The following is a 23485-nucleotide window of genomic DNA, read 5'->3' on the forward strand; positions in this document are numbered from 1 at the left end:
CCGGAACCGTAAACATGAGCGGCCTGTATGGTGCTGCCCCCTGGCGGTGCAGAAATCAGACAGACAATTCTACTTTTACTTCGCTGCTGGTGTAAGTGTTCGACAGTGTTATTAGTAAAGAATAATTAAATGTGAACGTTCAAGCATCACACAAAAAAACAAAGCAGGTTGAGCCTTTGTCTGCTGAAAGGGACACGACGCCCACCCGCTTGAAGAGGAGAAAAGAAGGGAAGATGAGGAAAGGCAACATCATACATACACAGACATAGCCTCTGTGATCGGACAATATGCGTAGTCAGTCTCGAAGGCCACAACACCCAGACGATTTTACAAAAAGGATTGAGAGATGGCGCCATCGTTCAGCAGATAAGTTGTTGGGATGGCAGCGGCAGAAAATTCGTTCCATATTCGCACTGACACCAGGAAAGACATGCGTCTTCGTGATATTTCGAGATACAGAGAAGGGAGGTTGCAGAGATGGCGGAAACAGAGGGTTACAAATGCACACCATTTACACCATGGTTCAGAAGGAGCACTCGGCCAGCATATAGCACGGGATGGTAGCGCCATCTCTTGATCCCTCTTGTAAGTGGTCATTATTTGGAAGCTTTAGCTCGGGCCCAACTCCGATGTCGCTAGATGAAATACGTGCAAAACGCTGAAATGTTTTTGTGAGATAACCCCTAGTCCGATTATAATGCAACTTGTTGCATTTCATAAAGAAAGTTAAATTCTAGCGACTGTTGAAAGCGAAATTTTGATTTAGGGCGTGAATGTTTTTACATGAATTTACATAGTATAGTAAATAGATTTTGTCCGCTTTAGATGTTCTATTAGCTCCAATTTACAGAATTTTGATTTCGTTTTTTTTTTATTCCTGAGTTGCAGAGTTGTAAACATGCAAGTTTCGTTTCCCGAAAACTTGCGATTTTCGCCAATTTTTATAAAACAGTCGACGGCCCATATCAGAAATCCGCTTCCGACGGTCACTATATTTTAACGTTTTCTTTTAAATACAACAAACTTCACCAAATTTGGTGCAGTGGTTGCCGAGAAAGAAATATTTCTCCCATGCATTTATTGATGGAAGAAACCCTTCTAAAGATTCCTCTTAAAAATGAACGAATTTTCCTGTGCCGCTTCAAGCGCCTGCGCTGTTTCAAAAGGGATGAGGGACATTATACTTACTTTACATACAATGTAGTTCTACATTCATTTGATACGCGGTGCGCTCGATAACATTCGTAAGTGCAGCTTCGTTAGAAATCTGACATGTTTACCACACCTGTTCCGCGCTGTTCGAAGCATGTTGATCGCCAACTTGTCTGAGGGCGCAATTTTTGCGAAGGACGAAGCCCTTTATAACGCAGACTACACGTATGAATTTGGCCACTGTCAAAGCAATAAATTGTTTGTACTTTTTAAATGCAAATGTGGCGCAGCTCTGCATTAAGTTTTTGTTCTTTGCACGTTTTTATTAGAAAAAATGGATATCTGTATTTTAAGTATCATAGAGCCTGAATAAATATTTTATTAAAGATGAAGCAATATCGCGCAGTAAACCGCGATGCGACCTCCAAAGAAGCTTCGAAGTGAACACCTGCCGACAATAAGACCACTTGTGAAAGTCATATTTAGTGCAACGGATTCCGAACTGTGGCACTATATATCGCTGCGCAAGAATCTGAGCTCGCAGGTCATGTATACCCTTGGCTCTTCTGCGAGGAGCTACTGAAACAGAGTACATTGTTGACAATAAAAAAGGAAAGCCAGCAGATCCCACGCCCTTTGGGAATCGATGTTATGCGAAGCAGAGCCTACCAAGTTAACGAAACGACCATGAGAGCACCAAGACGTAGGCGGCTGTTTCAAAACCTACATGAGACGCATATCATGGCATTCATGTCATGAGTTCCCCAGACGTCTCTTTAGCTAGGCCTAAGAGACCTTGAGGCGAAAGCCTTTGTCATGCTCATGATTATATATGACTTCGACCATCAACCTTTACCATTTTCCTTCACTTAGTACCCATTTCCGAAACCATTTCAGTGGTTTATGAATGTTAATGTTTTCTCGCCGAGTCATTATTCTCATTTTTCCCGAGTCATGCTCAAGAGTATGGCTTCTACCGTCATCCTTTAGTGTTTCTTTCATTTAGTACCCACCAGGGGCGTAGCCAGAAATTATTTTCGGGGGGGGGGGGGGGGTTCACAGGCCCGACCGGGGGGGGGGGGGGGGTAAGCTTCTGGTTTCCTCTAGGTCACGTGATCGATAATAAATGTCGGTAGTTTCAGCACACTCTATACATGTATATCAAAGACATTCAGTAGACCAGTCTCGAAAACGCATCATTGAGACGACCCGCCCGATCGGAGAAGACATCGTTAATCGTTGATCTCCGTTACGCGTAGATGGCGTCGTCCTCGTCGGGGCGAAGTGCGTTTCACAAGCCAAGGACGGCTATACGCGTGAAAATGCACGTGTGACCAGGCTATACCTACTCCCATAGAAATAGCTTGTTCGCTGCGTCTTTGCGCTAGAAAACCTAAATACGCGCAAAAACGCGTAAGGCTCTTTTTTCTTTCGAAGCTTTCGTCGCCCTGCTCCCTCATACGAAAGGGTTGCATTTCCTGCGGCAAGTGCATGGGCCGCTGTGTCTTCCGTTGTGTGCGAGCGTGCAGGCGTCATTTGCCTTTACGTCAACAGATTCAGAATTGTACAGAATATTTCACCGCACACCATAGATATGGCACGTGTACGCATTTTAAGTACTGCGTGCAACTCATTTCTGCTTCACTTAGGCCGGTGCAAACAGGAAGCGGCCTTGTACCTCACAGAATCTCGACTGATTGGTGTACTAGTGATGCAGGAATGAAATCCGGTCTTGTTCAGTGCATAGTGCACATAATCAATTTCTCAGGACGCGTGAACTCCGACGAGAACTGTCAGCACCTGCAACAAGAGTTCACTTACGCTGTACTGCGCACAGCAGTAATTCATGCTTGTCGGCTTTCTGTTTCGTGCATTCTGTTGCGAGTCGGTGGAATTCCACTGCTGTCATCATTCCCTTCGTGTGTACATTGCTGGTTTGGGATTCCACAACAAAACAGCAACTACCAGCCTTCCGTAATTGCTGGTTTGGGATTCAACCACACAACAGTAATTACCAGCCTTCCCTATAGGGGCGCAATCGCAAACAAGAGACGTTTCTCGCGCAGACTAAGCCTACGTTCACACTTGGGAAGCGGCAAGCGGGCGGAAAGGCCAAAGCGGCCGGAAAATTTTTTCCGCGCCTGTCCAAGTTGTTTACATTTGTTTTGCTACCGCCGCGGCCGCCGCTGCCGTTTTCGTCCAGATCCATCTAGTCTGCGTACGTTTGTCGGCGTGGTGGCGCTCATTATCGCATTATGTCGAGCGCTATGTTCATTCTTTGACCCACGTACCGTCATCAAAAGTGATCATTTTACGCAACTTCGCGTGTCATCTGCGACCTTCGGTAAATTCCTCGTTGGCGTTCCGTAATTCTCCGCAGACGGGCGCGGTAGCGCTGAGTCACAGGTTGGTGCCAAGGCGTGAGAATATTTCTTTAATAGCTTTTATTTACAATTTGTAATAACATTTCATCATTTCGTATTGTCGGCGCCTCCAGGACACCAAAGGGGCAACGGGAACACCACAGCTAAAACCCGGGCTGGCCCTTGTGCTGGGGCTCGCCAAAGCCTGCGCGTCCTACGTGAGACCTACGCTCCCAATCTATCGTCGCGACGAGAATGAATGAAATGAATGAAAAACTTTATTTTTACAAAGGAGTTTTCCCGGCGTGGACTGAAGGCCACAAGGGCCCTCAATCCAGGGCCCCTGTGGCCTTTGCCATCTTGCGAGCTCTGTCGATCAGCTTGAGCTGTTCTTCAGGCCGCTTCGAGCAGGATAGCGCAGCCTCCCACTGCTCCGGTGTTGGTGTTTTGTGTACTGGCGCTACCTTTGGTTTTTGGCAAGCCCATGTAACGTGACGAGAAAGCACCCCGCGACTTCTGCAACATACCGTACACGTGCGAGGAGAATTATGGAGCGCCAACGAGGAATCTGCCTAACTATTGTCTGCCGTGGAAGTGGAAGAAGAAATGGCTTTTATACTTCTACCTACTTGTTTTCTAGAAGTGGACAATGGATAAACGGAAGACGCGGACACCTCGGAAACGGCGGTGGTGGGTTCGCCTGGCTTTGCAAAAGCGCGAGAAGTTGGGTCACGCCAAGGCTTCGTTGCCGCACCTCCGGTCGCGCGACGTTGAATACTATCGCGAGTATTGCAGACAGTACGTATTAGTGCCACTCTTGTCGTAGAGCAAGGGCTGGTTCTTGATCGCGTCGATCAGCATACAGCCTACACTTCTGGTGCCATGTTCAATTTTACGACCGGTTGTTTACATGCTAGTGTAGCTTGCAGTGAAGCAGAACGACTTTCCGCCGCGTTTCCGCTTCGCCATGGCGAAAAAGTCGGCCCGAGACTGATTTGGCTCGCAGCCTGTTTTTCTGCCTGTTTTGCCGCCTAGGCGGGCGGATTTTTGCAAGATTTCGCCGCTTCCTACAGCTTCGAGACCTAAGATCGTAGCCTAAGATCCTGCGCGAGCGCGGCCTAACCGGCACCTGAAGGGAAGCGGCGGAAATGTATATCGGAGATTTCGACCACCTGGGGTCTTTAACGTGCACCTAAATCTATGTAAACGGGCCTCGAGCGTTTCCGCCATCATCTAAAATGCGGCTGCCGCATTTGTTGCTTCATTTGTTGCACATTTGTTGCTTCAGAATGCGGCCGCCACATTCTCGCCCAAAACTTCACAGAGTGTCAAAGCCTTGACAAACACCGTGACAGTTTTTTCCATATGTAGACATGATTCGCTGTAAATTTACCAACCAAACGGAAGCGCCCAGGAATGAAATTGTGATAGTAGCACCGGTTTCATGAATTATGTGAGCGCGAAGCGACGAAAACAAAGGGCGGGTAAGTGGGGGGGGGGGGGGGGGGGTGCGGAAAAAATTTCGGGGGGGGGGGGGTTGAATCCCCCCAACCCCCCCCCCCCCCCCTGGCTACGCCACTGGTACCCACATAAGAACCCATTTCAGTGGGTGCTGAGCGTTAATGTTTTCTCGCTGAGTCATTGTCATTCTTGTTGAGTAATGCTCATGACATGACTTCTACCACCATCCTTTAGTGCTTCCTTCACTTGGTATCCACGTCTGAACCCATTTCAGTGGTTTTTGACTGTTTATTTTTTTGCTCAGTCATTGTAATTTTTGCTGAGTCATGCTCATATGAGTGCTACCATCATCCTTTACTGTTTCCTACACTTAGTGCCAACATCAGAACTCATTTCAGTGGTTTTTGGGTATTATTATTCTTTTGCTGAGTTGTAATTTTTGCTGAGTCATTCTCATGACTATGACTTCTGCCATCATCCTTTAGTCTTTCCTTCACTTAGTACCCACGTCAGAACCCATTTAAGTGGTTTGTGAGTGTTAAGCTTTTCTCGCTGAGTCATTGTCATTTTTGCTGAGTCATGGTCATGACTGATTTCTACCAGCATCATTTATTGTTTCCTTCACTTAGTACTCATGTAGGTGCCCATTCCCGTGGTTTTTGAGCGTGATTCTTTTTCGCTGTGTCATTATCATGACCTACATGACACCATGTCATGACCTATCACTTACGTTTATCATACACTCCTGTCATACTATGCCAATTTTGGTACCTACCAAGTTAACGAAGCGACCATGAGAGCACAATACATAGGCGGCTGTTTCATGACATACATGACACGCATTTCATGACATTCCTGTCATGACATATCATTTATGTGTGTTAAATACTCTTGTCATAGTATGCCAATTTTAGTACATACCAAGTTAGCGAAACGACCATGAGAGCACAATGACGTAGTCGGCTAGATAGATAGTAGATAGATACTCTCAAAGTAGCAAATGTTCGCCAAGAAATGCTTCGCATTTAATAGTTGCCCTCACTGCAGCACTGCTTAATGAACGCATTCATACCTCTCCTAAAATATGTCCACTATTGTATCGCCCAATAAATAAGACATAGCTAAACAGATAATGAGCAAGCTCAATACCCTAGCAGAAAAAGAAAGAAAAAAAAGAGAAAGAAAATATCCACAAAAAGCTTCAAGATCTTAAACCCCCGTCAGTGAATTAAACAGTCAATCAGTCAACCATTAAATGTGTCGGGTGGCTTTTGGCTTAATCAACTTGGTCTTATATCAACAATGTGATGTACGCAATGCTGGACCTGTGGTTAGATTTTTTATTTTTTTTTTGTCAGCAAACCTTAGTTCAAAGTATACAGCGCCTGTCCTCCTAGTGTTCTGTGGCTTTGTCCTCGACCCCCCCTTTTCGTGCTATATAATTTATGCATCCCTGGTAAAACATGCACCTTCTCAGTAACGCCCGTGAGGCCTAGAGGTACTGCTGTAAATAAATAATGACACAGTCACACTCACAATTCAGTCCTTTGAGTGCATGCAGCCTAATGCACGGCGATAGCATATTTAGTTTTTTCTGGCCCGTTCGCCATGAGGCGAGAACTCTGCGTGATGTGTGAGCAGGCATAGGTGTGGTCGGATTGGGCAGGCCTGAGCAACCGAGTGTTGATTGATTCTGCCAGATAATTGCCTTTGCTAGCAGTTATGTGTGGTAATAATTGTACTGGCAGTGGTCGTCGAAAGCAATTTGTCAGCCATTCATTTAGCGTTCTGCTATAGTAGTTTATCCTCTTATTTATTTATTAATTACGGGGAGGGGGCAGAATAAAGATAGGTAACGAGATGTCCAAGAGGTGGCCTTGGATGGAGCACGATTCGTTTTTTGGACATCACATATTGCAGTACTTTTTCGAATGCAATGTATGAAGAAGTCTAGGGATGCCGCATTGTACGCACACTTTATCCACTACGAAATGCCACCCCTGCCCGAAATTCGAGCCCCAAATATTTAGCGCTAATTAAGTCACAGGATAATTATCGCAACAGTGAACTGCCCCTTGAATTCTGCGAGATCGACCGTAGCAGTTCCACTTTTCCCGCCCGTACAACAGCACTGCAGCACTCATACTACTTACTATAGTGGCCTCCTAACTAGCTTGAATAATTAACCCACCGTTGTTGCACATGTATACACCTAGTTTCTGGAAAGCCGTTGAAGATACCACACAATGTACAACCCATTGGTCGCCCTGTTATCATGTAATGCCCCTGCCCTGGGACCTCTGAGGCATTCATAGATAAACATTCAGTGGCTATTTAGCGGTAAATCCGTTTAGATTACGTCGCATCTATTTGAGTGAGCACATAGCAAGGTGTTTTTCAGGAGCGCACTCGACGAACGTCCTACTTCTTCGAGAAGTGAAGTGCAACTGACGGTATCTCTGGACCACCGCCAGTTGCACATATCACGTGTCCTCGAACACCCTTTTTTTTTCTTTTCACTCCTATTGCTGAATACAAAAAGTTAACGAGATGGCTCAGAATAAGCAGTCATCAAGATACATTATGACGGGGAAAGAAGGTTTTTCGTCATTGCCAACTCGGTAAGTGGGTTTCGAACTTGTGACCTAGAGCACGGGAGCACGGCGCGCGAGCAGCACGCCACAAAAAGCGCTGCTTACTGGCGCCTAAAACGTCGATGTTGTAGAACAAGATATCGTTGGCGCAGTAGCGAATCCTGTCGGCCATAGCAAAAACTATAGACCATACTTCGCCTATACCTTCATAGGTGGCGCCAGCAGTTCCATAAGTTACGGTTTCACATGTGTTCGTGCTTGTGACTGCTATCGTTCACTGAAAGAACTAAATTGACAGGTAAATACTGATTTCCAGCGTGTGATTGTGTATCAGCTCATTGCTCAATCGGTTATGCAGATGAGCTTACTAGTTGCATTCCCCACATCGCAAGCGGCGAAGTGTAGTGAGCTCGTATTTTGAAGTGAGGCTCGTTTCGCGAGTTTCCAAGCAACGCCTTTCTAGGCAATTGCCTAGTGCTCATTTAGCCAAAGTAGGCGCTCTAACAAGTCGCTACGTTAAATGAACGTGTCTCACGCAGTTAGATTTTGTTTACGAGTCTAAATTTATTGTGCTTACATTTCTCCGTTTCGCGATCGACGCTTTATAGCTTTGACCGACGCTTCGTTTCAGACCGGCTGGTGGTGTCACGTTACATGATGGGAAACGACAGAAAAAGTGGCAAAAGACTCGCATCTCAAGACCAGCAGAGGATACGGGAGCTACTCGATGAAGTTTTGGACAGTAAGTGTTACGGTTCTAATTAGTGCATGCTTTTCAATTCTCACTGCATTGCGTGTGGGCTTGGCCTAGTTGGACAATTGCGTGCAGTACGGTAAAATTAACCGGTGCGTGTTGACACTGCAGAATGTACGACGATGCCGTCAGGGGACGCGAAGAAGGAATGGAAGGACTTCTTAGAAGTTCAGAAACTGCTGCAAGAAGTTCGGGATCTGGAAAAACGTAAGTGGTGGCCCGGACGTTATCTGCATAATTGTGCCATTGCTCGTGTATTCTATTCTAGGAGGCTGCAGAAAGTCGGAAGCTCAGGCGAGCGCACTTTAAAGTGGTCTAACGCGATTATTACGGGTCTCACATGGCGCACTTTCGATCGCGATCGAGCCCGATCGTGATTGAATTTCTGAGTTGCGATTGGCCCCTTCGCGCAAGCATCTGGAGAGAGCCGATCGCGGTCGAGAATTTCGATTCGTATCGGGTACAATCGCGATCGAAAGTGCACCAGTACAGGATACGACTACAGATTTTCATCAGGACGTATTGACAGTTAGTACTGTTTGTTTGTCGATGCTTAATTCTCGGTGGTCGATTTAAATTAGGGTGGTATGTTTTTGGAAGTAAATAACTTTATACCTAAAAGGCGTTGAAGTAAAGTTAAAGTGGTTAATTTCAGGCTGATCAGGCAACTCCTGCACAGCTTTTATTTCTTCTGACAGATGTTTTACGTATGCAGCAGCACTTTTTCAGAAGTTTCATATATTTGCTCATGTCAATCAACATCAAACTCAGTTTTTAGGGAGATTGCTGCCTGAACTGACGCAGTTTTGCTGTGTGCGCGTGCTTTTCTTTTCTTCTTTTTTTTTGTGATGTGGATTGTTTTCCTGAGTAGGTTGGAAAGTTTGGAGATCGGGCTCTAATAAAGAATGTGACAGTCGTGCACAAATCTTTGCCCTCTATCCAGTAAGGTAGTTTTACAGTTATTTCCTAGTTAGTGATATATTTCCAGTTGGCAAATTTTCTAATAAGTTACTGTTTTGTAAGCAGAGAATGTGAAAGTGAAGGAAAAGGCATTTGATTCACATTTCGTGTGATGAACATTGCCATTCTGAAAAACAAAGAACAAAAAAAAAAAAAAACTATTCAGATGAAGTTTATATGGACCCTTTAAGTTTATCCCTTTGACAGAATGTGATAAAGCATATTCCAGAATTGAAATAAAATAATAAGAACTAAGAAAAAAGAACTGCTGTTTTTGTTGATTGCACTATTGTTGCTTGTATTGTTGAACATGGCATTCAAAATTAGCATTTGGTACATGATACCCCGGTTGTACAGGCTGTTTTGAGCTTCGTCAAACTTGATCTTATTGAATTATTTCGTTGGTATCAAAGTATGAAGCAACAGTGTGTATAGTAGGATGTAAGTCAGCATAGCTTGAATATTACATGTTGTACCACCTGATTTGCATGGAGTAGCTATGCTCACAATCACCTGTGAGACAAGGTTGTTTGGGTGAACTGCAGAGAAGATCTGTAGAAAACTTTCTTCAATACAATTTTGGACAAATTTAGAAATGCAGTGAAGTTATCCACTTACTCATTTGAAAGAAAAGCTAGAAAATGTGGTTTTCATTGGCTACTGCACATTGTTAAGACATGCCATATAAATAGGAGTCGGAGCGAAGTGTGTTATTTGTGCTCAGCATGAAGTATTAAAACACAAGACATTACACCGTCATAATTTGTATAAGTTTTAAACTTAGTCATTTTCTCAACTTCAATGTCATAACTGTATACTGATTATTTGTACACCTCCACATTTTTGTAAAGTAAGATAAACCTTTCTGCATTCCTGCTGTCATATATTACGAAAGAATTTGCCATAGAGCATCAATGGGGTAGCGTAGTTCATACCCAAATGGAATCTGTTTGTTGCATGATTATATTTCATTCTTGACTATCTATTCTATTCTTTTCCAGCTTTATCTCCAAACCTGCCAAAGCGATCCAACAAGTGGCCAGCTTTTCTTAAATGGTGCTCTGATAACAGTGCTTATCTTGGCAGTGTGTCTATAAAGGACCTACCTGATGGCGAATGTGGCTTCATCGCTGATGAACAAATTGAGGTAGGGAGATTTGTCTCTTCCTGTGCTTGTTTATTGTTGACAACGTGGAATTTTTGAGAGTCTTGTATTTGAGAAAATTGAGAATCTTTGGAATCGGTGCTTTCTTTGAGGCAGTCTCATATGCATGCGGTACATATGAAATGCGAGCACACGTGTAATTGAGCAGACTATTATGCATCACTGCAGCATAAAAAATGTCAGAATGTGGCACACTGTTCACAGATGAATGTGCTATCATCTTACGCACAATTTGAAAAGGGATCGGCAGAAAAGTACAGGCCGTTTAGGAAACCTATAATTTTTTTGTTTGAGTAATTTTTAAAAGAAACCAAGGTATAATTAAAGAGCTTATGGTAGAGAGTGGGGTGAATTGGAACTTCGTCATTTTTTGCATTTACAGCACTTAAGGAGAAACAGGAAAAGACAACAGGACAGGGAGGGCACTCGTCTTCAACTAACTTTACTGCCCTAAAAATATACTAGCAGCTCACATTGCAACAGATAGAAGAGCATTGGGGCATATGGATGAAGCCACTTGTCACAGATGTGGGACACACAAGTTGTCGCACATCTGGGAAGGTACAAGAATGAAAAATGCAGACTCACTGTTAAAGCCTATAGCATTAAAAAAATCTGATGAATGTGTGAAAACTGTGTCCATCTCAATGGCAATGGGAGAGTATGATGTTCTGTGTCAGCTTGTGTGCAACACATGTGTGACGAGTGACTTCATGTATACACCACAATTCATGCTCTTTTGTCTGTTGCAGTGTGAGCTGCGGGTGTATTTTTTGGGCAGTGTAATCAGTTAAAGACCAGGGTCTTCCCTTTCCTGTTGTCTTTTCTTCTCCGAGTATTTTTTGTTTCCCCTTATGTGCCAGAAATGCATCAAACATAATTCAAAAGAAAAGAATTGCCCTGTTGACATAACACATATTTTTTCTTGCACTAACCAATTGAATAAAGGAAAAGTGTATAATTGAACTTAATAAAAACATTATGGCAAATAACTTTTTTTGAGCAGTCATTGTCTAAATCTAGTTTTTTGTAGTGCGAACACAAATTCTCATGGTAAAGTGTATTTTGTGAGTGATTATTATCCACTTCTGTAACAATGTCCTAAAATTTAATATAACCAGATAGGCCTCTATAAATCACATTATACTTTTGATACCTGTTAGCATAGGATGATCTTGTATTACGTTATAAAAGTAATAAACAAATGAAACGTGTGTTTGTGTTTGAACTACAAATTGTCAGAATTAGACAATTATGCCAGTATTGACTAGTACTTAGCGGTGGAACTTAAGACGAAATGGATACAAGGCAACACACACACGTGCACTTGTGTCTCGACTGCTGTCTTGTCTCAAGTTTCTGCGCTAAACACTACAATAGATGTGTACCAACAAGGCCAAGACACAACCCTTGCCAGTACTTTATTTTATTCTGTGTAACTGTTACATTCTGTCTTGTCTTTCTCATGTATGTTTACAGGAGAGCAACCAATTCCTTGGTGTGCCATTGAAGCTCATGATGACCACTGCTGCAGCAAAGAAATCTAAGCTTGGTCCTCTTTTAAGAGATGATCCCATAATGAAGAGCATGTCCAATGTGGCTTTGGCCATGTTTCTCATCCTTGAATTTTGTGCTGGTGAATCATCCTTCTGGCACCCCTACATATGTATCCTTTTATGTTATTAGGTGTCACAGGTTTTCTCAGCTCAGGATTTTAACACAACGCAAATGACAGGCGACCAGTCGAAGAAAGACACTCTCCTGTCGCAGACAATACGAGACCAGTCGAAGAAAGACACAACGCTTTGGCTGTGTCTTTCTTCTTATAGTCTCTCATCGCTTGCGCTGTTTTAAAATCCTGGGTAAGTTCTACTATTTTGCTCAAGCTTCCGCTTTAGAAGATTTTCACAAATCGTTATGCATCCATACGTCGACCTGTCCATAGGCTGCACAACAAAACTAGTACCTTGCACAACTTTCGTAGTTGTTTTAAGTACTTGTGTGGACCTTGTCTAAGTGTTTCTTTAACACTTGTTACAGCAGCAAAACACTAGCCATCCTTGCACAATCCTTGTGCAAGTGTACTTCTTTTGACCTAATGTGCTGTTTGCAGCAAATATGTGTTTTGTGTTCTATTGTAAGCTGTTATTGCCACTTGAAAGGTAATCCCACAGTTAGCGAAAAGCAACTCCAAGGTAAAGCATTACAGATGCAACTTTAATTGAAGTTATTTTATGCATCTAGCTTATAAACAATGTCTCTACTACAGTTATTTAGATAGGCACACTCACTATGCCACATGCATGCATTGTGCAATGATAGTTATAAAAAATAAATTGAAATTGAACCATTAACTGCAGTCATTATTACTGAAAACTGTTTCTTCGCAGAGCTTCTTGCTGCACATACAGTTACCACGCCAACATATGGCTGCCGTACACGTCAATTTCGGCAACAGCTGGGGTGGGAGATCTGCTATATCATTACTGATGGAACCTCCGAGCTTCTGCTTCAGTGGATTTTTAGCGTTTTTCATTTTTGCCTATGCATTGAAAAAGTTATTGACTATTCTAAATAAGGCTGTCAGAGAAACTGATGTTGAATTAATTTTTCAGTGTTTCATTCATGTTTGTGTGTTGAAATGTTTTCATAATTTTGTAGCATCATAATTTGCTATTTACAGTACTTCATAGGCTTCTCCAGTAACATTGCTTTTGTTTTAGATATTTCCCTTGACATGAACTTACAGCAACTCTTCCAGCATCATTCAATACTGTTTTGTATTTCAGCATTGAAGAACTTGAACTCCTCTGTGGGTCAACTGTAGTTGGTATGTTGAGAACATTTCAGTTGTGTCAAACTACTGGATCAGTATAGTACGTACCTGCTTGCACAAAATTTGGGTAGGCTGTACAGGGACGTAGCAGCAGTTGAACACAGGAAACGTCTTGTCCGTGCTGCAGGGTGTATGAGCACTAGGGTACAGAAATATGTAACCAAATGCACAGTTATATTTATTCAAGCATCAGAAAGGTAAAGTGCCAAACTTATGTTGCAGCTAGTTGGGGTCTTGTGGTATAATTCTGCCACTGTGCCCACTTCCTTTTCATAGTAGGCCCGTTTGTTTTCCAGAGGGTGTTTAGGCACTAGCATAAAAAAAATTGCCTGCCTACTGGTGGTGCCCAAGACTTTCCTGTGCCGCTCAAGCCCACTGCACTCGTAGATGGTTGGGGCTTCTGCATTTGCCTCAGTATCCTGTGCTTATGCTCCCTATGGAGACGGACATGTGCTGGCCTGCTCAAAGGGGTTGGATATCCCTCTATTTTGCTACCCGAGTCTAGTAACACCATATGTGGACTCTACGTGTCAAATGTAGGGGGCCATAACCAAGCAGGGATGAAATTTTGGCACGAAATTACACACTTTTAGGCCGCATAACTCCTGATGAGCACAGGTTTGAGCTTGATAAATTATATCTACTATGGCTGAGTGAGTTCTCTCGATTGCAACCACCCCCGCTCGGATCGCCAACCATACTGCCGAGCTATGCCTCTGAATGCCGAGGGAGAGGCTTAATTTAATTCCTATTGTGTCATGCGTGGCGGAACAATGGTGCCATCTGTGCACAGGACACATGTATGATGGAGTAGGGTCTTTAAATGTTTAAGAGATGATCCCAGAATTCAATTCATCCCTAGCATGGTATATATTAGAGATATTTCATCTGAATTTTACATGACATTGGAATTGTTTTGCATCATAACATCGAAACTTTAACGTTTAAAGGGATGAACAGTGTGACTCATGGAAGTAAAATTTATTTCAACAGATGAAGCCTTGAAGTTGCACAGAAGCATTGCTAGACAATACTCGTATTTTCACAAGATTTTTCGGGTGAGTAAATTGCTTTGGCATACTACTTACTTTACAGGTCCTTGCTGCATTTGTGTGGCTTCATCTTTGAGCTCACATTGCTGTCAAGTTCTATATTATAAATGGTGAAGCATTCCATGGTGAGTGCTACAAATTATATAACGAACCTGCATTTGTGGACTATCATGATATACAGAAGCATGAACAGTGGGCATTCTGTTCAAGCCAGCCTAGAGTTGTGCAGCAAAATTCTTGCTATATTCTTTTGCACTTTTCATTGTTGTACACTGTGTCACTATTGCCTATTTGCTGCCACATTTATTTCTCAGACTTTGAAGCTGAACATTTCGACAGAATTACCTGTCTGGTTGGGAAAATTTGATTAAGACTTAGAGATTGACTCCAACCAAATAAGGCAATTTATTAGACCGACGTTTCGGAGCCAATTCGGCTCCTTCTTCAGGTGGTATTCTTCGGAGGTGGCGGTGTGCCGCTTTTAAACGGTCCATCGTAAGAAAGGAGAGGAAGGGGAAGAGAGCGCAAGGTGGGGAGACACTTGACAGGGCACCTGTTCTTGACAGACAAAAGAGGTGGTAGGTGGGGGAGGGGGGGGGCTGCGGCATTGCTGGTCGGCTGGGTTGACCGATGCTGGGGGCGCTTTACTTGCGGGAATGCCGTTGACGAGGGGCGGGGGGAAGGGGGGACGAGATGTTTAGGTGTTGGTGACCTAGAGCGAGGGGTCCTTTCTTCCCTTCGTCGCGTCTGCAAGGCCATGGACATACAAAGACGGAAGCATGCCCTTCATGCGGTTTATATTACCCGCCGTATTCTGAATGTGCCATGACTCCAGTAGTAGCCTTTTCCGCCAGTTTGTCTCTGTTCTGAAATTTTCCCAACCAGACAGGTAATTCTGTTGAAATGTTTAGCTTCAAGTCTATACAGTGCTGACTTCGGACAAGAGGCAGGGCAACTTGCAAAGAACTATATCAAAGCCATGAAAGGCATCTCCACCTTCAAGACCCACCTAGACTTCACCCAGAAATGCAAAGACAAAAACGTCGTTCCACATAGTCTCCAGTTACGCCAACCTATCAACACTGCGGAAGGCCGGGACATCATCATCAAGGCTCAGCAAAGACTGGTGACAGCGCGGATACACGAGTGCCACACAGTGATTAGGAAGAAAGAAGTCGATGCGTTCTTCGCCAGAAGACAGCTCGAACACCAGGTACCCCATCTCTTTTCATCAATTGATTCGTTTGCATAGGCGATTGCTTCCTCAGAGGATAAGAAACACCGCAAAATGCAGAAGAAAAAAACTCTCTTCCTTGATCAAGCAAACCGAGAAATCAGGAGTGTTGGACAGGCACACAGTAACGAATTTATCATTGAGGAAGCTAACAACAGAAGAGACTTCAATCCTGGCAAAAGGTCATAAATTCAACGTCACCACAGATAACCTCCCCCTGCCCAAGATTGTCGCCGCCCTCGAGAGCGGCATCCAGCAGCTGAACCCTAAAGTGCGGAAACCAGTCAGACTAAAAGCAATAGGCATAATAAGGCGCAATAACAACCGCAGAAAAGAAACTTGTCTTGTGACAAAATAAGAGCACTGAGATTACTGAAAGAAGATGAGAACATTGTAATCCTACCAGCGGACAAGGGCAACTCAACCGTCATGTTGAAAATGCCGGACTACGAGGAAAAGGCGTCCACCCTACTTAACAGCCAAGACTAGTATAATCTAAAAAAGGACCCCACCACAAGAACCCAATCAGTACTGAATAAGACGCTGGTCGAAATATTCCGAAACCACCCAAATTCTCGAAATCTTTATCTAAAATTAATGTGCAGGAATGGATCCGCACCAGCCTTTTACGGCTTGCCAAAACTCCATAAACCCGGAATCCCCTTACGGCCAATCGTAGACTTTTCGTGCTCCCCATTTCAATCACTATCCACATACTTGCACCAGATTATATCACCCCTCACCGGAAGGACAGCTTCCCACGAGCACAACCCCGAGAACTTCATCAAGCTGATATCAAATGTACGCCTCAAAGATAATGAATGTCTGGTCTCTTTTGATGTGATCTCTTTGTTTACCAGAGTACCCATTCAGTTAGCAATATCCACAACAAGGGATGCCCTGGAATGCGACGATACACTCGACGAGACAACCTCTTTGAGTGTAGACGAGATCTGCCGCCTTCTCGAGCTATGCCTGTCAAATACCTACTTCACCTTCTGAGGCAGCTACTAAAAGCAGGTGAAAGGAACTCCCATGGGGGCCTCAATTTCCATCACCATGGCTAACCTAACTATGGAGAATATCGAAGACGGAGCTCTGAGTACTTTTTCCCCGAACCCAAAAGTTTTCCTCAGGTACGTGGATGATTGCTTCTGCATCGTGAAGAAGTCGCAAGTCGAAAACCTGCAGAGCCATTTAAATTCCATAGACCCTGATGTACAATTCACGTCTGAGCGCGAACCAAACGGATCGCTACCATTCCTAGGTGTACAAGTTACACGAGCCGACGGCAATCTAAAATTTTCAGTCTACCGAAAAACCAACCACACAGGCCGCTACCTACACTTTGCATCAACCATCCGGCAAACCACAAGGCATCTGTCGTAAATTCTTTATTGAAAAGAGCCGAAACTCATTGCAAATTGGAATCAGATAAAAAGAAAGGAGAACGGTTCTCAACGAACTTAATAGGAATGGCTATACAACGGAATTCATTCGAAAAACCACCCGACAACAAAAAAGAAAAAACAAACTACGAGACCTCCAACCGTTGACTTCCCCCCGACCATAGAAACGAGTGTCCCTCCCATACGTCAAAGGTACCAGCGAAGGTCTCAGCCGAATATTAAAAAAAGAAGGCCTGAAAGTTGCGCACAAACCGATGAACACTTTGAATATCCTTGTTCCTAAACCAAAAGACTGTCGACCAAAAGAAAAAGCTCAAGGTGTCGTCTATAAAATCAGCTGTGCCGACTGTCCAGCGTCGTACATCGGGGAAACCAAAAATCTAAAAGAAAGAATCAGACAACATTAAAATGACGTCCGAACATTCAACCGAATGCGCAGCGCCGTCGCCGAACATTCGGAAGACGCTGACCACAAGATTTCTTTCCAAGAAACCCAAATCCTTCAAACAGAGACAAACTGGCGGAAAAGGCTACTACTGGAGTCATGGCACATTCAATACGGCGGGTAATATAAACCACGTGAAGGGCATGCTTCCGTCTTTGTATGTCCATGCCCTTGCAGACGCGACGAAGGGAAGAAAGGACCCCTCGCTCTAAGTCACCAACACCAAAACATCTCGCCCCCCCTTTCCCCCCGCCGCCCCTCGTCAACGGCATTCCCGCGAGTAAAGTGCCCCCAGCATCGGTCAACCCAGCTGACCAGCAACGCCGCAGCCCCCCACCTACCACCTCTTTCGTCTGTCAACAACAGGTGCCCTGTCAAGTGTCTCCCCACCTTGCGCTCTCTCCCCTTCCTCTCCTTTCTTACGATGGACCTTTTAAAAGCGGCACACCGCCACCTCCGAAGAGTACCCCCTGAAGAAGGAGCTGAATTGGCTCAGGAAATGTCAGGCTAATAAATTCCCTTATTTGGTTGGAGTCAATCTCTAAGTCTTAACTCAGACTTTGAAGTATTGTGAAGAACAAATTTTTCCTGTGTTAACTATGTTGCCTTGATAAAGCCTTGATCTAGAAAAAAATTGTTTTAATAAAGAACACTTTGAAGAACCGTATTGGAGACAAGCCTTAGGGAAAACTTTTATTCCGCCACAGACGCATCCTCTTGCCAAGAGCCTTCCTTTCAAGGACTGCTTCACATATGACCTGTACAGGTAAGTTGCAAGCTCTCTTACTACAGGTGGCACGCTTACTTTATGCACAATATGGCACTCAATAATATGGCTGGCTATTATTGGTAGTAATAAACACTATCACTTGGTTGCTGGTCGAGATATGAAATTGTTTTAAGCTTTCAGTGTTGGGAAAATACCTGTATGAAATGGTACTCTTACTGCTGAGCTAAGTACTCCATTCTAGTAACATTTTAAAAATTCATACGCTTAGGATCCTGACTGAATAAGAGTATGGAACAGTGGTACAGTTGTAAGCCAACAAGTGCTTACACCTAAAAAAGCATGTTCATGGTGCTTTGGAGACTATCACCATTTTTGGTACTTAATTTCTTGGAACATGAGCAAAATGGGTTTGTGATACCATGAGATCTGTGGCATATTGTGAATGTCCTGTGATTTAAAGTTACAGTAGGTAAATACACACATAACAGTCACAGCAGCTGTAGCAGCAGATGTTAACACGCTACATAATCATATTAATAAGTAATAATAATACATAATAGTCAGAAAATTAGGAAACAATGAAAGCACACCTTCTGTCAAATGAATACACACAGATATATGTAAATGTTGCAACTTGCTTATGTGTCAGCGGCAATGGCATTGCACCAGAATAGTTTGTAATACCCTGTAGTATTGACCATTTATGGCACCACTGTAGTTAACAGTAACTGGCTTTGTAAACATGCCATGAGATCTGTTTCAGTCGCACCGTCGTGGACACCTTGCACAGCAGAGGAGCATGGCAGACTAGAAGCACGAGTAAAATGGCAACATGCTTGAATTGTAAAAAACACTTAAGATTGTAAAACGAAGCCAAATGCACTTGGATGCACTGTGACTTCCATAGGATTTTCATGCCCCTCTTGGTTATCGTGGTCTTCGACAAGCACATCAAACAAAGGCTGTTACTAATAGTGGCTCACTTCTCTTGGAGATTGAATTCATATTGGTTCCAGGCGTTTTCACACCAAGCCTGCTTGTGCCTCGTAGTATCCAACTCGCGTTGCTTTGCGATGTGGGCCTTGTTACACATGACCGAATTGTTCTTGCGCGTGTTTATAACCGCTTGCGATGTTGCCACGGGTGGCGGTTTCAGACAGCGAACACGTCACGGTTGTGAAAGAAAAAAGCCAGAACAGCATGCATACATGCATGCGCTCTGCAACTTCCCGGGGCACTTGTTGCCAAACCGGACCTGTCAGAGTCGTGGAGAAAGACAACGGACAAATGCTGCTACATTCCCAGGCTCATTTGCCCTTGTGGTTATTGAACCATGTTTGGTTTCTGGTAGTTAATCACGATATGGATATCCTGCTGAAGGGCCCCTGGTTCACGGTGGCCTGTTTCTCCCGGCGCTTCGCGATCTTGACCATGTTCTGCATTACCCGGATGTTCTTGTGCGTGTTGAGGTATCGCTTGCGACGTTCGCGTTGTTGTCGGCAGCGGCAGACGGCGAGAACGACTGCGAAGAAGGCGACGGCGGCGATGATCATGGTTGCGCACAGCGCGAGCGTCCATATCGTCGTCTCCGATAGCACCATGGTGGTTACGCCGCTGGTGTCCTCGGCGGCCGTGCCGTTTGCCGCCTCCACTAGCGTTCCGTTCACTCGCGGTTCTGGCTGTGGTGGGGAGACGATGTCCTTGCTCTCGGGAATCCTCGAACCGTGAATGCCTTTTTCGGACTTGCTGTACTGGTCCTTGTCTTGGTTTGCAGTCTTGGGGTCAAGACCAGATGGTTCTTCTTGGGGCGCGCTGTGGCCGGCATTGACAGAGTATACTTGGAAAGGCGGGTACAGTCCTTTGGCCAGGGAGGGACGCCGTAGTCCGAACCTTGTTCGGTGCCGACGTGGTGGCGGGGACCGGGGAGGAAGAGGGCGCGGGTCCGCAACGCCGGAGCCCGCTCCTGCAAGGAATTGTATTTTTTAAGGGTTTGGACCGACGGTCAGATATAAGGCTCCATTGACGCGTGCTCAATAAGGAAGGCAGGGTTCATGGAAAGGAAACTGGTGCTGTAATGCACTAGAAGTCACTTTAAATTTTAGATTATTATTAAGCTGGAATCATGAGAGGATTTTACGTACCAGTTTTTCTTAATAGGAGAAAGGTAAAACCACAGTGATTTATTTATTTATTTGTACCCTCTGTGGTATTTCAGTGTTCACTTAAACCTAAGTAGACAGTAGTTTTTGCATTCTGCCTTTATCGGAACGCAGCCGCTGTGGCTGGAATCAGTAGGCTTGTGCGTTTAGATTTCGGCGTACATTTAAGTAATACTTAGATCACACGAGCAGTTTCGCGCCGTGCGCTCGGACATCTCTCGTAGCCGCTGTGTTTTTTGGACATTAAACGGACACTTATGTGAAAGATAAGCTGCCTTCCGGACCACGACAAGTTTTTTTCAGCTGCAAAGCTTTCTCCCCAACAAACGCGCGTGGGTTTCCTTTGTAGCCTCATGCTACAGTCGAGTGGATGAAAATTTTTGCATTTTATAAGCTGCCTTGTAATAAATTGTAGGGATGCGGGAATAATTCAAACGTTGATTACCAATAGAATAGTGCTTACTATTATATTCGTATTTTATTCTGAAATTCACTATTCGAAATTGTCGAACAATTGTTTGTTCACATATTTGAGACTGAGCAACACTTGAAGCTCTCCAAAGAGAAAGTGATGCCAATGAAGGCTGTTCCGGATGATTTTGGTGTTGGAGATCCGCTGTTGTTGCACAGCGCCTCAATTTTAAGCAGACTATATGCGAATTGTTGTCTCGATTTAGGCAAGATAATTTATTATTTGGCCAGTTTGACCGTGTTTGCCGGCCTTTAAAACAATGTGAGGTGCTACTGTGTTAGGCTTCTCTCGTTCAACGAATTGTCAGCCTTTGTGCATGTTGTACTATCGTGCACCTTGTTCCATTGCAGTCTATTTCATGGTGTTCCAGATAGCTCAAAACACCGGTTTTTCATTTATTTACAAGCTGCTTAGTTGCACTGGCGTCCTGTTACGAATGGCATTACATGCATAAACAAACTAAATGACTCTCTTATTTTTATTTTATTACCAAACGGACTCAATGCAGGCTTTATATTTCGCTTTGTTTAAGTGAGAAAATATTTGATTTGCTATTTGGATGTCATTTTTATCCATTATTCTTATTTAGTTCGTTTCGGAAATTTCAATATGCAAACATTCCTAGTAAACGGCCCTTCTAGAGCACTAAAATAGCCACTTATAACGCCAAAAGAAGATTGATGAAAAAAAAAAGTGCGTAGAAACCAAATACGAGTGGCGATGCCGCCTGATATTCCCGCACAGGCCGCTGTGATGTCATGCATTTTGACGGCGGTAAAGATAAACGACGTCGTGCCTACATGCGCCAAATACTGAACTTGGTGTCCCCGTCACGTCCCTGTATTTTTTTTTTGAATTGCCAATATGAGGATAACCGTACCAACTAGCCCAAGAATCAGCCTTGTTGATCTTGGTATGTTTGGAAACTTTTACGGGTGCCACAGTGGCCCAAATACCAGATAATACTTCGAAACATATGACGTCATACTGACGTACCGGCGCTGGGATTTCGGCGCAAAATGAAAAGAAAATGATGCTTTCGCCTTCATACTCTCCTGTACTATAATCAACCTCTTTGACGCGAAAACTAACGAAAATACAATTTAGAAATAGTACTACATCAGTCTGAACCGATAGTGTTACTCTTTAGTGGCCCTTTAATCAATAAACGGACTGGCCTGTACAAACCGTGTGAGGTCTGCTGCTCGTCGGTGCTGTTGGGTTCGGGGCTTGTCCGGTAGTACGGGTGGACGAAGACGTTACCGCGCTCCTCGCGCGTGAGTGTCGAATCGGCCACCATCGACGACGGCAGCAGCGACGAGTCAGTGGTCGTGACTCCCGGTGGACCCGCCGACGCTGCCAGGCAGCAGGCCGAGACCACCAGCGACCACAGCAGTGTCCTGGACTCCACCATGGTTCCCAGAACGCTCGCCGCTGGCAGGCCAATCCGCGACGCCACGTCACGGAGTCCTTCGTCACCGTGACACGCGCATCCGCGAACGCCACCTAGGCTGTGTCGACCGGGGTCCTCGATACTGTCCTGGAACCTTATGGCTCCCGGCAAGATTTCTTTTGCTTGCGGAAGCAGTCGGGATGTGGTTCGCCTCTCGATGATGTAGCGAGGATGGACTCCTGCCCCAGTTTCTCGCAGTCACTGCCTGCGATATCGTAGTGGAAAGGCGGGTAAAGACAGGCGCGTGGGGGCGTTTAAGCCCTGGGGAGGAGGAGGGGGGCGATAAGGCGGTAAATTTACGTACACACGTCGACCGTTTGGGTGTTGCGGCAGCAATATAGCTCATGAAACGGCGCCAGACATTGTGTTAAGTGCCTATATACGTCCGCGAGTCCCCTGTGCGATGATTTCTCTGCTTATCATTTATCGCTGCGCATTAAATTGTCGTGTACTTATAAACGCGGATTACATAAGTGCTCGAGAGCCTGCTGACCTTTCGGGATGCCATGCACTTTTTCGAGCGCTGTCTTAAAAGCGGCAGGGGAAGGGGGAAGCGAGGCGATGTAACGAGAATCGTCAAGAAGTTCGTCGTGCGGCCCTGTTTTGCTCGAGTCTCTCTTATCGGTGTAATTGCGATGAAAGCACCAGGAACCGTTGCCCGACCGTCATATCCAGCGCCTTGGCTCTAAGAAGGTGCCAAAGGACTATGCCCTTCTCATCTGGCCGGACTGGAGTTAACTGGCTGAACAGCTTTTTGCTATTTTGGGTACAGCGAAGCACTCGTAATAGCGAGTCACGTGTGCATTCGTTTCATCAAGTCGGAAGCGTTCATGCAAGACGAGCAAATCTTAAGGATAGATCTAGCAGGCTCAGCTTTTGGACCATTTCAGTTTTAAGGTCTAGTAACGCCGCCGTCCTTGGAGGAAGCTTTAAATCGGGAGCAAAATCTAAATACATGGGAACAGAGAATTCATTCTGCTCTGCACATACTGTAGCGAATTTAAGTTGCATCTAAAAAAAAATTGTGAATGTACCGTCAGTATAGATAATCTTTTCAGGCCATCAATCTCTTTAAAAATTTTCTTGAAATGGAAAAACATCGGAAAACTGAAGGATCAAGTAACTCACCAAAAAGAAAACGAAAATCAAAACATCGCACTTTTGTGAGCTGCACCAGTCGAAACGTCTAAAGCGGACAAAATTGATCAAGTATACGCGACTGTAAAACATACCACTCATTTTATAC

General features: G+C 44.5%; 2 protein-coding genes across 5 annotated transcripts in view; one reads left to right on the plus strand and one right to left on the minus strand.

Annotated features, from left to right (window-relative positions):
- Positions 1–7794: 7794 nt before the first annotated feature.
- LOC119464127 (actin-histidine N-methyltransferase) overlaps positions 7795–23485 on the plus strand; it is an 88576-nt gene continuing 72885 nt past the window's right edge. The window contains exons 1-8 of one of the 4 annotated variants that reach the window (XM_037724965.2): positions 7795–7868; positions 8202–8312; positions 8436–8531; positions 10286–10431; positions 11929–12115; positions 13199–13279; positions 14279–14343; positions 18133–18191. In XM_037724965.2, the coding sequence (XP_037580893.1) occupies positions 8225–8312; positions 8436–8531; positions 10286–10431; positions 11929–12115; positions 13199–13279; positions 14279–14343; positions 18133–18191 (722 nt within the window). In that variant the 5' untranslated portion in view covers positions 7795–7868; positions 8202–8224. Of the gene's footprint in view, positions 7869–7944; positions 8062–8178; positions 8313–8435; positions 8532–10285; positions 10432–11928; positions 12116–13198; positions 13280–14278; positions 14344–18132; positions 18192–23485 lie in introns of those variants that run through there. The other 3 variants (XM_049655626.1, XM_049655627.1, XM_049655628.1) reach the window with 3 other exon arrangements.
- LOC125939995 (uncharacterized) lies at positions 18055–22425 on the minus strand. The gene is made up of 2 exons (XM_049655629.1): positions 21975–22425; positions 18055–20118 (listed from the first exon to the last, which is right to left on the minus strand). Exons 1-2 carry the CDS (start codon positions 22198–22200, stop codon positions 19511–19513), a joined length of 834 nt encoding a protein of 277 aa, XP_049511586.1. The 5' UTR covers positions 22201–22425; the 3' UTR covers positions 18055–19510.

This window comes from Dermacentor silvarum, chromosome 9, assembly GCF_013339745.2.
Source record: "Dermacentor silvarum isolate Dsil-2018 chromosome 9, BIME_Dsil_1.4, whole genome shotgun sequence".
NCBI lineage: Eukaryota > Metazoa > Arthropoda > Arachnida > Ixodida > Ixodidae > Dermacentor > Dermacentor silvarum.